General features: G+C 35.7%; 2 protein-coding genes across 3 annotated transcripts in view; one reads left to right on the forward strand and one right to left on the reverse strand.

Moving 5' to 3' along the window:
- The window catches only part of DNAH9 (dynein axonemal heavy chain 9), a 1,064,222-nt gene that overhangs the window by 463,500 nt on the left and 583,147 nt on the right, over positions 1-17,575 (forward strand). The gene's annotated exons all lie outside the window — the stretch shown is intronic.
- GCSAML (germinal center associated signaling and motility like) overlaps positions 1-17,575 on the reverse strand; it is a 46,927-nt gene that overhangs the window by 20,087 nt on the left and 9,265 nt on the right. The window contains exons 2-3 of one of the 2 annotated variants that reach the window (XM_034647022.1): positions 12,716-12,775; positions 3,916-3,965 (exon numbers count right to left, since the gene is read on the reverse strand). In XM_034647022.1, coding sequence (XP_034502913.1) covers positions 3,916-3,965; positions 12,716-12,775 — 110 coding nt within the window. The remainder of the gene's footprint in view (positions 1-3,915; positions 3,966-12,715; positions 12,776-17,575) is intronic. The other variant, XM_034647023.1, reaches the window with a different exon arrangement.

A 17,575-nucleotide genomic window follows, 5' to 3' on the forward strand; every position in this document is an offset into this window, starting at 1 on the left:
CACACACACACACACACACACACACGCATTCACACACACAGAAACAATGTTAGGAATGAGCACGAAGGCACCACTATAGATCCTGAAAACTTTAAATACATGCAAGGATGCAATGAATAATTTTAAGGTTTAATACTTTCAAATTTTAATTGAAAAGGACAAATTTAATGAGAAATGGAACTTGTGAAGCCGACAAGATGAAACAGAAAATGGTAATAGTCTGTAACTACAAAAGTGTTTTCATCTGTATGTTAAAAAATTTCTTAATAAATATCATCTCCCCTAGATAGCTTCACCAGAAAATTCTATGAAAGATTAGAAGAAGAAAGATTAATCAGACCCAAATTCCTCATGAAAGCAGAAAAAATCCAAGGCCGGTTCACTGAGGAGCTCCAGCATTTTAGGTGTCCCCAAAACAGGGCAAGTCAGATATCAATGCTGGCTGTGACCTAGGACATGAATAGTAAAGTGTAGAAGTCAAAGAAATGGAGAAAGGAACAATTTTAGGAGGGAGATATTGAGCAATATTTGTAAGTGCTAGAGATAGCGTAATTGAAATTAAGACTAACAATTGTCATTTAGAGTCCATAGTTAATTTTGGCAGAAGCATTCCGCTTTTTTTTTTTTTTAACAAAACCCACAGTTAGGAATATATTTTCTACCATGGTTTAGTACAATCATACACATACATACGATCAATATAATTGTCTCATATGGCAATTTAATGTGCAACACCTCATGATGCTTTTAAAATATATCATTCTATTTATGGCTCTGATGACATTGGCTGAAATACATTTATTGCATGGCCCACGAAATGTGCTCGATGAAACAGTAGTCAGAAGCAAACCACCATGAGCTGAGAGGTGATTAAGAAATGCGAAGTTCCAAATAATGAGACTACTCAATTTTTTAAATAAACCTGGCTGTAAGATGAGAAGACAGCGATAAGAAGTGAGTTTCTTTCAGATGTGTCTGTCCCCGGGGAACAAATAATGCTCTTCATAATTGTTCATTCTGAGTAGTTATATGATTACTACACCTGGTTAGTATGTCCAAAAAAAAAAGTGAGTGCTACAGCAAAACAAAAAAGAAAGGAAAAGAAGAGAGAAGAGAAAAAGAAGGAAAGGAAAGGAAGGAAAGGAAAGGAAAGGAAAGGAAAGGAAAGGAAAGGAAAGGAAAGGAAAGGAAAGGAAAAAAAACACAACACAGCTAATTTTTTAAAATGGCCCTATTTAAAATATTTATAAAGAAATTTAAATCAGCAGGATTTGGGTTAATTGCTTCCCATGGGAGTTTATAAAGTGTTGTTCAAAATAAATCATATATAATAGTTTAATTTTGCTTTTGTTTCCTTTCCAAATAAGACATATCTAATTTTTTTTCTACAGCTGATGTCAAAGAAATTACTGCCTATGTTTTCTTCTAGGAGTTTTATGGCTTCAGGTCTCACATTTAGGTCTTTAATTCATTTTGAGCTGTGTGTGTGTGTGTGTGTGTGTGTTGCAAAAAAGAGGTTCAATTTCATTCTTTTGCATGTTGCTGTTCAGGTTTCCGGAGACCATGTCACCATTTGGTGAAGAGACCATCTTTTCCCAATTGTTTATTCTCACCTCCTTTGTCATAGATTAATAGTTTTGGGTCCATTTCTGGTTTTTCTGTTCTGTTCTATTGATCTATGTGTCTATTTTTGTGCCAGCAGCACACTATTTACATTACTATCCCTTTGTAGCACATATTGGAATCTGACATTGTGATATTTCTGGTTTTGTTCTTATTCACAGCTGCTCTGCCTCTTCAGAGTCTTTTGTGGTTCCATACAAATGTCAGGATTATTTGTTCTAGTTCTGTGAAAAATGTTGGCATGCTGATAGGGATTGCTTTGAATCTATAGATTGCATTGGGTAGTGTGTACATTCTAACAAATTGGTTCTTGCAATCCATAAGCATGGAATGTCTTTCCATTTATTTGTGTTGTCTTCAATTTATTTCATCAATGTTTTATAGTTATCAGGGTACAGGTTTTTCACCTCCTTAGTTCAGTTTAATCCAAGGTATTTTATTCTCTTTGGTGCAATTGTAAATGAGAATTTTTTTTAAATTTCTCTTTCCTGTACTTCATTATTTGTATATAGAAATGTGACAGATTTCTGTATATTAATTTATTTTGTAATTTTATTGAATTCATTTATCAGTTCCAGCAGTTTTTGGTGGAGTCTATAGGGTTTTCTATAAATAGTATTAAGTCATCTGCAAATGAAGGTTTTTCTTCTTCCTTACCACTTTGGATTCCCTTTATTTCTTTTTCTTGTTTGATTATTGTGGCTAGGAATTCCAGTATGATGTTGAATAAAAGTAGTAAGAGAAACTATTGGGACTACACCAAAATAAAAAGGTTTTCCAGAGCAAAGGTAACCAACAACTGAACAAAAGGAAACCTACTCAATAGGAGAAGATATTTGCAAATGATAGATCTGATAAGGAGTTAATATTCAAAATGTGGTAAGAACTTACACAACTCAACACCAGAAAGCTAAACAACCCAATTACGAAAATGGAAAAAGGACCCGAATAGACATGTTTGCAGAAAAGACATACAGATGGCCAATAGACATGAAAAGATGTTCAACATCACTCATCATCAGGGAGCACTGGGTGTTATACACAGACAATGAATCATGGAACACTACATCAAACACTAATGACGTACTGTATGGTGACTAACATATCATAATAAAAAATAATAAAAAAGGGAAATACAAATCAAAACTACAATGACATATCTGTCAGAATGATTAAAATTAACACAAGAAACAAGAAATGTTGGTGAGGTCGTAGAGAAAAAGGAACCCTTGTGCACTGTTGGTAGGAAAGCAAACTGGTAGAGCCACTCTGGAAAACAGTATGGAGGTTCCTCAAGATTTAAAAACAGAACCACCCTAGAATCCAGCAATTGCACTACTGGGTATTTACCCCAAAATACAGAAACACAAACTCAAAGGAATGTACACACCTCTATGTTTACAGCAGCATTGCTTGCAATAGCCAAAATGCAAGGAGCCCAAGTGTCCATTGACTGAAGATGGATAAAGATGATAGAGTATATATAAATATGCAATGGAACATTATTCAGTAATAAAAAAAGAGTGAAATCTTGCCATTTGCAATGACATGAATGGAACTACATAGTATAATGCTAAGCAAAATAAGACAGTCAGAGAAAGACAAATACCATATGATTTCACTCATATGTGGAATTTAAGAAACAAAACACACCATACAAACTGATGGTTCCCAGAGGAGAGGTGGGCAGGGGGATAGGTGAAATAGGTGATGGGGGTTAAGAAGTGCACTTGTCATGAGCACGGAGTAATGTTTTGAACTGTTGAATCACCACATTGTACACCTGAAGCTAATATAACATTGTATGTTAACTATACTAGAATTAAAATAAAAACTTAATAAATAAAAAAATGTACAATTTACAGAAAAAAAAAGAGAAGAATTTCAGGCTACCCAGGAAAGAATTAGAATATTTCTAATAGGACAAATAGCTAAGAATCTGCCTTTTTTCTATCTTTTTCTGTATTTTACATGTCATTTGGTTAACATTCTATTGAGTTGTTAGATTTTTAACAAGGTAAATAAATTACTAGAGCTGACAAAAAAATGAATAAAAAACTTGTAAAAACCCAACATTTTAAGGAAAATGAAATAAATCATATGTAGATTTTACTGTCATACAAAAAGTAATGAGATCAGTTTTGCTAGACAAAAAAAAAGGGACTAAGACATCCCTATAAGGACTCGAAGCTGTGTTTCCTTCAATCCTATCTAACACAGTATCAGAACTAATATAGATGTTTAAATTTACAGCTTCCCTTGTATGAAAAATATTATGAAGCAATTACTTACTTTTCTCATCTTGAACTTGATTTTGTCTCTCAAACATAGTCATTTCCTGCCTACAAAGGAAAGAGAGAAAACATGAGACTGCTCAGTCATCTGAAGCGGAAAACACGCTGGAAAGAAAGGTTCATTGCTATCAACCTAATGTCGCTGGTACTTTTACAATTCAAGTGTTCATTAAAATTAAAAGCCTGCTTACTCTAGTTGTTTTTGAAAAACCACAAAATATAATTGATAACACTGTGAGATTGATGGTTATGTTAATTAACGTGATGAGGAGGATTCTTTTCACAAAGTATACATATATCAAACCACCACATACACTTTAAATATTTTAAAATTTTATTTGTCAATTATAATGCAATAAAGCTGAAAAAAAACCCCAAAAATCTAGGAAAAGAGGAGGTGCCTGGGTGACTCAGTCGGTTAAATGTCCAACTCTTGATTTCAACTCAGGTCATGATCTCATGTTCATGAGATCGAGCCCCGCAGTGGGATATGTGCTGCGCGTGGGTCCTGCTTGGGATTCATTCTCTCCCTCTCCCTCCACCTCCCTTGCTCTCACACATGTGCACTCTCTCTCTCTCAAAAAAAAATTTTTTAGGAAAAGAATAAGAAGCAGAAAATAAAATTCCATATTTTATGAAACTTAAGGAATTGCTAGATTATCATACTATGTATAATACCAAATGTATGAAGAACAGATGTGCAATATAATAACATTTGGAACAATTTATTTTTTTAAGGATTTTATTTATTTATTTGACAGAGATAGTGTGTGCTCACAAGCAGGGGGAGCTGCAGAGGGAGAGGGAGAAGCAGGCTCCCCGCTGAGCAGGGAGCCCTAGTCAGAGCTTGATCCCAGGACCCTGGGATAATGAGCTGAGCTGAAGGCAGACCTGAGATGAAGCCAGATGCTTAACTGGCTGAGCTACCCAGGCATCCCTAAAATTTGGAACAATTTAAAGGAGAGTATTGAAAGCCAATTTATTTCTCTGCTGTCCCTGATGAGGAAGTCTATATCTTTAAAGGTAAATGAGAAGGTCCTAAAAATTCTGAACATGAATTTACAGTGACCAATATTATTAAGTGTGGGTTGGTGATGAGAGAAAATAGAGATTTTCTCTACAGGGACACAATTCCACACCACAACAGAGAGTGAGTGGTTAAGAGGGGATGGACTAGCCAGCATGTCATCTTTTATTTCTCTGTGTCCCAGACTCCCAAACTTGAAGGGAAACATAGATAAAGAATCTTGCAATGACCTGCCCACATCAAAGAGGGCAATATACACAGAACAGAGATGTGTCCAGTGCAGAGGGGAGAGTGTATTTGGTGAAGAGGCAGTCTGAGACAGCACAACAAAATCAAAGCCTGAATCTAAGTTTATTTCTTCTCTGTGTCCTCCCCAAACAGATACACAAAGGTACAAGCACACCATTTTATTATACCTACTTCCATTCAAAGTACTAAGGACAAAGTTGTAAACATGACTAGATTAAAAATAATAATAATATACAAAGCAGAACAATGTATCAAAGGCAGGTGTAATCATCAGTTAATAATTATTGTTAAAAAATTGTAATAAATGGAGAAAGAAAGTGGCCAGCATAAAACAAGAAGACAATGGAAAGGAATGATTAAAACAACATTAAAAGCATCAATAAGTATACAATCAATTCTTTTTTTTTTGTTAGTTTCAGAGGTAGAATTTAGTGATTCATCAGTTTCATACAACACCCAGTGCTCATTCCATCAAGTGCCTTCCTTAATGCCCATCACCCAATCACCCCTTCTCCCCATCCACTTCCTCTCCAGCAACCCTCAATTTGCTTCCTATTGTTAAGACTCTTTTTTTTTTTTAAGATTTTATTTATTTATTTGACAGAGATAGAGACAGCCAGCGGGAGAGGGAACACAAGCAGGGGGAGTGGGAGAGGAAGAAGCAGGCTCATAGCAGAGGAGCCTGATGTGGGGTTCGATCCCATAACGCCAGGACTGCGCCCTGAGCCGAAGGCAGACGCTTAACCGCTGTGCCACCCAGGCGCCCCCCTATCGTTAAGACTCTTAAGATTTGCCTCCCTCTCTGTTTTTATCTTATTTTTTTTCTTTCCCCTACGTTCCTCTATTTTGTTTCATAAATTCCACATGAGTGAAATCAAATGGTATTTGTCTTTCTCTAACAGGCTTATTTCACTTAGCATAATACCGTCTAGGTCCCTCCATGTCATTGCAAATGGCATTTCTAAAAACAAGCCAGCAGCATGTAATGCATGCTTTAAGTGAACATTAAGTGATAGAAAATGAGAATGTAGTACGGTTATAGAAAGAATAGTAAAATGGAAAGAAATGATCTCATACACACAGTTGTTAATCTTGGAGATGAGAACCACATAAATGAAAAAAAAGTATTGAAAGACGTAATAAGATACCTGAAATAAAGACTTCAACCTGAAAATGTATTTTATGGGGGAAAAAAACCACAAATCACATGGAATCTTGAGATATGTAATAGCTTCTGAACTTCAAGAATAAATAATAAATTCTAAAACATCCATGAGGAAAACACTTATTGTAAAACTAATTCATCAATGAGATGAGCTTAAGGTAGCCCAACCTTCCCACCTGAAGCCAAGCCCACAAATTGGTGAGGAAAATAGGATGACAACAAGAATTCTATGATTCTCCAAGAAATGAAAATGTGCTGTCAGGTATGTTAGTACCCAGGGAATATAAAACCTGTGAGTTCTTTAGGGAAAAGGACAAATCAGAAGATGACTGTAAACTGCATTTGAATATTATAGAATGCAAAGTCATGTTACAAAGAAGTTGATGAATGATGAGTCTAACTTGCTCAGCCAGCCCTGTCACTGAGGGTCTGGCCATAAAATCCAAATCTGTCCAAATTCACATTGTGGATTATCACCGTCTACTACTGACTGTTTATCTTAAATACAATGAGATAGTTCTGGGTTGTGTGGCTAGCTGTAACTTCCAGACTGGAACTATCCCTGGATTTTCTTTTTCTTTCTTTTCTTTTCTTTCTTTCTTTTCTTTTCTTTCTTTCTTTCTTTCTTTCTTTCTTTCTTTCTTTCTTTCTTTCTTTCTTTCTTTCTTTCTTTCTTCTTTCCTCTCTCTTCCTTCCTTCCTTCTTTTGTTTCTGTTCTTTCTTCTTCTTCTTCTTCTTCTTCTTCTTCTTCTTCTTCTTCTTCATTACTATTTATTGACCTGTGTTATGGATTAAATGGTGTGCTACCCAAATTAATGCCCAGTACCTTGGAATGAGACTGTTTTTGGAAACAGGGCCTTTACAGAGGGAATTAAATTAAAATGTGGTTGTTGAGGTGAGACCTCATCTAATTTGAGTGTTGTCCTTATAAGAGGAAATTTGGACACAGACAGGCATAGAGTGAAGATGCTATGAAGACACAGGGAGAAGACAGGCATATAAGCTAAGGTGAGAGGCTTCAGAAGAGACCCACTCTGCCAGCACTTTGATCTTGGACTTAGGGCCTCCAGAATTACCAGAAAATAAATTTCTGTTAAATCTTCCAGTCTGTGGTACTTTGTTATGGTAACCCAAGCAAACCAATGAAGCTTTATATGTAGAAATTTCTACAGGCAATATTAAGTGTTAATATGATAATCACCCTTAACCTCTTTGTTTCCTGAAAGGGAGTTGCCTGCCATTCCTCCTTCTATATTGACCCTTCCACCACATGCATCTTCATACATGTTAGAAGATAAAGACAAAGAAATTGCCCTTCTCTCATTTCAGAACAAAGATGGACAGGAGATGACACAATAAAGACAAAACCACAAACACCGGCAACTCTTATGAAATGTTACTTACTGAAATACTTAGAATCATTATGAAGCAAAGAAAAAACAAACATTAACTCAAATGAAATAGTAGCAGATTAATTTCTCTCAGACAGAAACAAAAGTAAGAAAAATAAGGACATAGAATATCTGAAATACATAATTAATCAGCTTTCCCTAATAGATAAATTTCAAATTATGATCCTTAAAAAAATTATCATTGGAATTTTCAAAGCCTATGGGGTATAATAGACAAGGCTAGCTTACACTTATTAAATGCTGGTTCCATCCAGACATGTGCTAATGTCTGAACGTTAATCTTTAAAGTGTTACTTTTACAAACACAATCTAAAGTTGCAGTATTTTTAATTTTAAGACTATTTTCCATACAAAGAAACAATAATTTAAAGAACGTATGTAATATAAAGTGATGCACAATACATGACAATGAACTTTGATAAAACCCACAAGCAGATACTGATAATAATGCAATAAAACCAGAACTTATTATTAAAAATATAAAACAATGTTTGGAATTAAAAACAATTCAAGTCCAAGAAAACATAAAAAGCAAAGCAACAAAATATTGGGTAATAATATTATTTTCTTTAACAACACATGGGATACAGAGCTAATGGAATACTACTCAGCCATCAAAAAGGATGTAATCTTGCCATTTGCAGCAATGTGGATGGAACGAGAGGGTATTATGCTAAGCAAAATATATCAGTCAGAGAAAGACAAATACCATATGATTTCACTCATATGTGGAATTTAATAAACAAAATAGAGGAACATAGGGGCAGGGAAGGGAAAATAAAATAAGATAAAAACAGAGAGAAAGGCAAACCATAACAGACTCTTAACTATAGGGAAAAAATCGAGAGTTGCTGGAAGGGAGGTGGGTGGGGGGAAGGAGTAATTGGGGGATGGTCATCAAGGAGGGCACTTGAACTAATGAGCACTGGGTGTTGTATGAAACTGATGAATCAGTAAATTCTACCCCTGAAACTAACAGAAAAAAAAAGAAAGAAGGAAAGAAAGAGAACTGATTGTACTTATTGATGCTTTTAATGTTTTAATCTCTAAAGATTTTATCATTCCTTTCCATTGTTTTCCTGCTTTATGCTAGCTACTTTCTTTCTCCATTTATTTATTATTTATGTATTTATTTATCATATATTTATTATTTATTTATTATTTTTAACAATAATTGTTAATAGATGATTACATCTATCTGCCTTTAATATGTTTTCTGCTTTGTATGTTATTATTTTTTAATCTAGTTCCTGTTTACAACTTTGTCCTTTGTACTTTGAGTGGGAGTAGGTGAGATAAAATTTTTAATGTTATGGAGCTACGCTACAACCCAGAAATTGCACTACTAGACATTTACCCCAAGGGTGCAAACATAGTGATTTGAAGGGGCACATGCACCCCCAATGTTTATAGCAGCAATGTCCACAATAGCCAAAATACGGAGAGTCCAGATGTCCATTGACAGAACAACAAATAAAGAAGAGGTGAGATATAGTGGAATATTACTCAGCCATAAAAAAGAATTAAATCTTATTATTTGCAACAACGTGGGTGGAACAAGAATGTATTACTCTAAGTGAAATAAATCAACCAGAGAAAGACAAATACCTCATAATTTCAACCATATGCAGAATTTAAGAAACAAAACAGACAAACATAGGGGAAGGGAAGGAAAAATAAAATAAGACAAAATCAGAGAGGGAGACAAACCATAAGAGGCTCTTAACTATAGGAAACAAACTGAGGGTTGCTGGAGGGGAGGTGGGTAGAGGTATGGAGTAATTGGGGGATGGACGATAGGAGGGCACTTGATGTAATGAGCACTGGGTGTTATATGCAAGTGATGAATCACTAAACTCTACCTCTGAAACTAATACACAATATGCTAATTAAATTGAATTTAAATAAAAAATTAAAAGAAAAAATATTGGAGAAAAAGTTATATTTTACATGCCCCCATTTTTAAACAAGAAAAATTTGAAAACACAAATATTAAGTTTTGAATTCAAAGCAATTAGAATAGCAACAATGAAAAAAAAAAAACTAAGGATAGCAAAAATAAGAACCTAATGAAGATAAAAGCAATGACACAGTGACATCCTGGAAAAAAGCAAAACAGAAATCAGATCAGTGGTTGCCAGAGGTTTTCAGTGAGGGGAAGAGTGATAAAAATATTCCATATCTTGATCGAGATGGTGGTCACATGACTGTATGTTTTTCTAAACTTATCAAACAATTTACCTAAAAAGGATGAATTTTACTATGCTATACCTCTATAAACCTAAACTTTAAAAAGCTAAATGCCTTGGAAGAGCTCATATTATATCTCTGGTAAATATATTTAGCATTATGAATTACATGATAATATTCTAGTGAAAATAAAATAACCAAAATGGACTCAGGAAGATGTAGAGAATGGAACTTTAAAAGAACATCATCTGGTCAAATTAGCCAAAATGAAACTGAATTTAGTTCTAGCCCATATAAGTCTTATATAATATATTTGATTGCAATTGTCTCAGGTAGTCAGAACAGTTGAGTTCTTCCTTACCAAACTGACTGGTTAAAGTTCTATGAGTCCCATTCATAAAATTTGCAGCCACTGCAGAAAACAGCATGGAGGTTCCTCAAAAAGTTAAAAATAGATCTACTCTATGATCCAGCACTTGCACTACTAGGTATCTACCCAAAGGATACAAAAACACTAATTCAAATGGATAAATGCATCCCGCTTTATAGCACCATTATCAACAATAGCCAAACTATGGAAAAGAGACCAAATGTCCATAGACTCATGAATGGATAAAGATGTGGTATATATATACACAGTGGAATATTACTCAGCCATCAAATAGAATGAAATCTTGCCATTCGCAGTGGTGTGGATGGAACTAGAGGGTATTATGCTAAGTGAAATAAGTCAGTCAGAGAAAGACACATACCGTCTGATTTCAGTCTGATTTCAGTCATATGTAGAAAACAGCGGTGCCTGGATGGCTCAGTCAGTTAAGTGTCCAACTCTTGATTTCAGCTCAGGTCATGATCTCAGGGTCATGAGATTAGCCCCAGGTCAGGCTCTGTGCTGTGCATGGACCCTGCTTTGGATTCTTTCTCTTTCTCCCTCTGCCCCTCCCTCTTGCTCATGCTCTCTCTCTCTCTAAAAAAAAAATTAAAAAAAAATAAATAAAATAAAAATTGTTTAAAAAGAAACAAGACAAACAAGCAAAGGGGGAAAAAATGAGAGAAAGAGAAAGGCCAAACAACAAATAGACTCTTAACCTACAGAGAGCAAACTCATGGTTCCCAGAGGGAAAGTGTGAGGGGACATGGAGGAAACAGGTGATGGGGAATAAGGAGTGCACTTATCATGATGAGCACTGGGTGTTGGATGTTACGTATTGAATCACTAAGTTGTATTCCCGAAATTAATATAATACTGCATGTTAACTACACTGGAATTTAAATAAAACTTAAAAAATTGTTTGGATAGGAAGACACTCTGGAGACATTTAATTTCTCCTCATTTAGTTACTGTCTGTTTGTAATAAAGACGTGGTGGTATTTGACAATGTCAAAACTTTGGTTCCTTTAAAAGGGAAGATTTGGAGAACATCAGCTAGCACAGATCTCATTTTAGACACAAGAAAGCAAAAGCCAAGTTTAAAAGACTTTATGTTGTACAGAACTGGTTTGTGGCAGCCTGAGAAAAGGAACTTGGGTCAATCACATCACCTCTTCAGGCATACACTGTAAAGGGGAGTTAGTTGCAATGCTGGCATAGCCACCCCACTGTCTACCTTTTCCTTTGTGCCGACATAAGTGAAATACTCAGGTAATGGCTGATTCCTGCAAACATCATTTCATATCAGCAATAAATATGGGCCTTCCCTTCAATCCCTCACCCTTTCACACTTAGTTAGAGAGGAAGGAGCCATCTCAGATAAAAACCCAGATCTTGAGATAATATGATTAGGAAAGAGGTTGAGTGCAAAGATATGGAAACCCCACAGTCAGCAAACAAGGCAGGGTTTATCAAAGCTGGGGTAAGATAATCAGTGTCCAGATAGCTGTTGTTTTCCACTCTTATTTTTTTCTTTTTTCCATTGAGTATATTGTAAAGGTTGAGCAACAGATAGGCAAGTCAAGCAGTTGTCAAAGCCTCAAAGACCACATGGTCTATAAAGGAAGATGGATTACAAAAAGCTAAACTAATATAAAGTTACTAGGTGATAGAAAGGCAGAGTGGGCAGTGCAGGAAATCCATGGGGTGTGGAAGCAATGTTCCCACGTTTTGTACTCAGGGATGTTTTCTGGAGGCGAGTGTGAGAGCCAGAATTTCTAGGAAGAGACACTATGAGGCACAAGCATGGAAAATAAAAATCATGAGTGCTAAAAGAGCCTTGTGCACTAGGGCACTGAGTTCAGGCTGAGCCTGGTGGCTTAAAGAACATGAAATAACAGCAGAATTCCTGGAAGATGATGGGGTTGGGAATGAAATCAGAGAGGTATGCAGGGGTGAGTCCTTATAGGATTGTAGTCCTCAGTGAAGAGTTTGGATTTCATTCTGGATGCAACAGAGAACAATTGAAGGCTCTCAAGAGAAAGGCATGATGAGACTTAAATTTTCCAAACACTATTCTAAGTGTGAGGAATAAGTTGGAGGTGGAAATAACCAAACTAAAATTAGCATCCTTTATTTCAGCTATATGTTTGTACCTGTGCTTTATATAATCATGAAAGAATGAAATATGTGCACTAAACCCCATTTCTTTTGTTTACAGCCTCCAACTAAACTTCTACCAAGTCTTGGAGGCAATCACCAAAGAATTCTTTGATTGTAGCTCTATGAGGTCTAAAATAAGATGTTAGCCCTTATGAGACAGAGTCTCAGTCCCTTGTGAGACAGGTACATCTCAAAGAATGCTCTGATACACTGTGCGCTTACCGTTTTCTTTCCACATCGTGGTTTACTTTCTTGAGCTTCTTTTGATTGTTTCTCAGGCAGCTAGATGGAAACACATAGAAAAGAGACTCTTATTTTCCCTCGAAAGTTTTCATCCCCTTTTCTTTCTTTCCTTACCAATAAGACAAAGCCTGCTTTTCCTTTTTGCCAAACTTCTCTGTCCTTTAGAACTGGCAGGCAGTCACAAATACAGAAACAGTTCAGAAATTAACCACAGAGCCCAGGCATACACTGGGTTGGAATGTCTATAGTCCGACCTCTCCTGAAGAGGTGGGAGGGACCAAGAATAGAGAAAGATCCTAACCAAAGGAAGGTGTGGCTTCTCCAGTGAGCCCAGAGGAGACCAGCAGCTCCCGTGCATCCATCCCCGTGAAATACTTGCACCATTAACTTTGGCCCTCTGAGCCAGAGCAAGATTCTCCAAATCCTGCTGTTTGGCCATCCCTGCACATATAGGACACTATGATCCACACCTACATTCAGAGAAGTTTGTTGTGTGTGTTACTTTTGGTGTTTTCCCAACAATTATCATCTTCCTTATAAGAAGCAAGCAAGCACTGAGTGATGGAATTGAGGCTAGAGAAATCAGTGACTTTCATGGTTACACAAGAGTGAGATACAGACCCAAACCCGTGATTGAGTTAATCAAATTTATCACTATACTGGTTATCCAAACAGTATTTCTTTGAATGGTCTTTTTCTTTTATTATCACATCCCCAAGCACTTGTCTATTCTCCTGCTTCTACATAGGGCTGCATGCAAAATATCCCAGATGATGAGCCTCGCTCTTGCTCACTGTCAATATTTGGAGGAGACATTTCCTCAGTGTTGATGTTTAAAAGTTCAAGAACACGGTTAGATATTAACATATGGGGCCAGTAAGCAAAGAATAGAATTTGTTACATACCAAGTAAATCAAATTTGAGAAAGAAGGGCCCTTTTTGGAGATGTGTTCTGATGTAGCGATTTCTAGATAATATTCACAAATGATTAAATTTGGATGTAATGATTACTTCATAGCATAGATTGCAAATCAGGCAAAATTTAATTTCAGTGTTCCACGTGTTCTCTTGTGTTTCTCTAGAGTCCAGTTTTCTCAATATTCCATTTTTCTAAACTGATCAATGAAAAAAGATTCTGCTAAAATATTTCTCCTTGAGGTTATTGATTCACTGACTTTCCCTTCTCATGGATGTTTGTATTTTTTAAAAACAGGAACATAAAATCCTTAACATTAGCAGAAACTTAATGGGAATCCCATGCCGTTACTACTGAACATAAATGGACACTAAATTCTGCTGTACGTGAAGTAATTTTTTCATCAAGCAGAATTCAGATAACGTCAGGCCATAAGTGATATACAAAGATTTGTTGACTGAATTAATATATCATCTTATACTCTATCATTAAGACAATAGACATTAAATGAATCTTAAAATGTATCTTGGTCAAAGTGTTGAGATCATGGGTGATTTTTCCTGACTTTCTGTTTGTTTGTTTTCAATTCATTTTTTTTAACTTCTCAAATATTTGGAATTAATTTAAGACATCATAACTCCACAAAGGAAATCTAAATACCAAAAAATCAACAGTTTACATTCTATTTCTTTACCAAGCAATAAAATTGAAAATCAACAATGAAATACCTAAAACTGTACATATGTCTAGACATTAATATAAGTAATCCTTAAAGAAGAGGATATAAAGAAAATTTCCTAAAACACTAATGATAGTGAAAGCCACAGAAGACAATTTCCAGGATATGGAAAAGGGAAATGTGAAGAAAATTAGTTGTTTTCATAAGAAAACACGAAGGATTGAAAATGACAAAGTAAGTAGATATTTCAAGGTATCTGCTTGGGGGGGAAAAGGAAACAAGGAAAGTTATGGGCAGAAATGAATGTGAGAACCAAATATTAGAAAAGAGTAATATTGGCAAGATGGGCAAAAATCTGTCAGGATCATTTAAGTAAAAAAAGGGGAACGAAACTAACATCAAAACAAATTTCAGAGTAAGTACTACAGAGATACAAAGCAAGTAGTATGAACAGATATAATAAATGTGATGACTTGAATATCTGAGAAAAACAAAATGCAAAAATTGTCTCTTGAGCATCATCCATACCTCAAAATATTCTAGCCAACGTTTCCATATAAAGCTTTACCAAACTTCATATGACAAGTATATCCTCTTTTTTTTTTAGATTTTTATTTATTTATTCGAAAGAGATAGAGACAGCCAGCGAGAGAGGGAACACAAGCAGGGGAGTGGGAGAGGAAGAACCAGGCTCATAGCGAGGAGCCTGATGAGGGGCTCGATCCCATAACGCCGGGATCACGCCCTGAGCTGAAGGCAGACGCTTAACCGCTATACCCCTCAGGTGCCCCACAAATATATCCTCTTATAAAAGATGTTTCAGAAATAGAAAAACAGAAAATGATGTCAAATCCATTTAATGAGATTAGAAGACTCTTCATTCCAAAATTAAATAATGGGATAATTTTAGGTCCAATTTACTCATGAAAATAGATGCAATAATCCTCAATAAAATAGGAATTAACTAATTCTAAAAGTTCAGTAAAAATAACACACACATGACAATTGAGTGGGTTTTATCCCAGAAATTAAAGGATAAGTCATCAACAAAAAACCCTATTGCTATGATTTACCACCTTAGGGGTCTAAGAGAAAAATCACAAGTTTATCGTAATAGTTTCAAAAAAATGCATTTGATGATATCTAGTCCCATTAACAATCAAAATTAAACAATAAAACTTGTTATAAGATGATATTCCTTACTGTGATAAGGTCAATATACCAAAAACATACAGCGAACTTAATGAACAATTCAGAAAAAAAAATCTACGATCATTTACAAGACAAGGACATCCAAGAATATTGAGAGTTTTAAACATAATAATGACATAAAACAAGAAAAAAGGTATTAGTTGTAAGATGAAAAAGGAAAGAAAATCTTTAACTTTATAGATGATATGTTAACTATGTAGAAAGCTCAGTAAACTTAACAAAGCATTAAGAGAAATAAGATCAGCAAGGCTGGTAGATACACAATAATCTTACAAAATTTAGTAGCATTTCACAATAACAGGCTAGAAAATAAAACACTCCATAAACTGACTGTTGTAAGTGGCTTCTAGAAATCAACCTAACAATGCAAGAAAGACAAAAATTATCACTCTACATTTTAGTATGAGGGGAGACTTGAATAAATGCCATACAAATAATTGTTTTTATTGAATAATGTGTTTGTATAAACATAACATTTTTCCCTCAAATTGATCTGCATAGTCAGTGTCATCCCAATCAAAATCCAAGCTTGTCCTTTTGATAAAATCAACAAATTCAGTGTTAAGTAAATGTGGGAAGAGAAAGTCCTCAAAGAGCTAAATCAGTCTTGAAACAAAGAATGGAAGAAGGCATGTCCTGAAAACTGTTAACAGGCAATGTTAAGGTCCATTCCACATTCTTTCTGGTCAAAGAGGAAAGCGATAGCTAGCTACCTTTCTCTGACTCAGAGCCAGTATTCAGGCTGCAAATCAGGTGCTATCCAAAGTGCCCAGAGGCCTTTTGTGGATCTTCCTCTGACAATCAGGCTCAGAGGTGGGAAGTTTTCTGCATCTACATTCCGGTGTCCACTCTCCAACCTTGCAGACATTGCTGGTGGTGAATTCTTGAATGTGGAATCACTCAAAAAGCCTCCTGGGCAGCAGTAGCTCCTTGGGTCAATTCTGTAGGGTAAGGGTATCTTTACAAGAGCCCAGTCTCAAACCCACACCTTCAGCCATTCCAATGATTTTGTAAGCACATAATTCTCTCTATTGAAACCCATCTTACTTAAAAAAAAAATCTGCCACGGTTTATATCTCCTGTGCTAAGCCTCTATGACGTCATAGAGGATGACAACACACCAGATACCAAATGATGCTACAAAGTCATAATAATAAAAACAGTATGCTGATAGTAAAGACAAACAAAAAACAGGTCAATATAAAGATATTGAGTACAAAGAAACAGATCTATCTATATGTAGAAATTTGATATGTAATAAAAAAAGTAACCATAATTAAATGGGAAAGGAGTGAATGTTTTAATAGATGAAGTTGCAAAATCTGACTCACTATTTGGAGAGGGAAAAAAAAGCAAAACCCCTACTTCATGCTATATTCAATGGGGAGTAAAGATCTGAATAAGAAAGTCAGAGAAAATTTAGAGAAATAGCTTTGTCATATAACAGTGGAAGAAAATATAGGAGCCTTCACAAGAGAATGAAGACCCTAAGAAGTGACCAGAGCCAGAAGCTTTCATACCTTTTAGGGAAATAATAAATTTGTGAAGAATTGACAAGATGGTGGGATTTGCACTAGAGGTAGTAAATGGTGAATTAACAAGGTTTGTTTTTACAGCCTTCTCAACCCTAAAGTCCCTGTCTCTGGTGATGAGGATGTCTCCTCTCCTTCTGGTACAGGAACAACACCCTTTATGTGGGAGATTTAGCTCCTGCTTCCAAGGAAAAAGGCGAGGGGTTAGGGAGATCAGAGTGACCTTTCTGCTTCTGCCATTTTCTCAAACTCCTTCAGTGTAAGATATTCAGTATGACTGATTTCTGAGCATTGATTTTGTATCCCGCCACATGACTGAATTGCTCTATAACTTCTAGTAGTTTGGGGGTGGATTCTTTTGGGTTTTCAAATAGAGTATCATGTCATCTGCGAAGAGAGACAGTTTGACTTCTTCTTTGCCGATTTGGATACCTTCGATCCCTTTTTGTCGTCTGATTGCTGTTGCAAGGACTTCTAGTACTATGTTGAATAATAGTGGC

Source organism: Ailuropoda melanoleuca, chromosome 17 (genome assembly GCF_002007445.2).
Source record: "Ailuropoda melanoleuca isolate Jingjing chromosome 17, ASM200744v2, whole genome shotgun sequence".
Taxonomy (NCBI): Eukaryota; Metazoa; Chordata; class Mammalia; order Carnivora; family Ursidae; genus Ailuropoda; species Ailuropoda melanoleuca.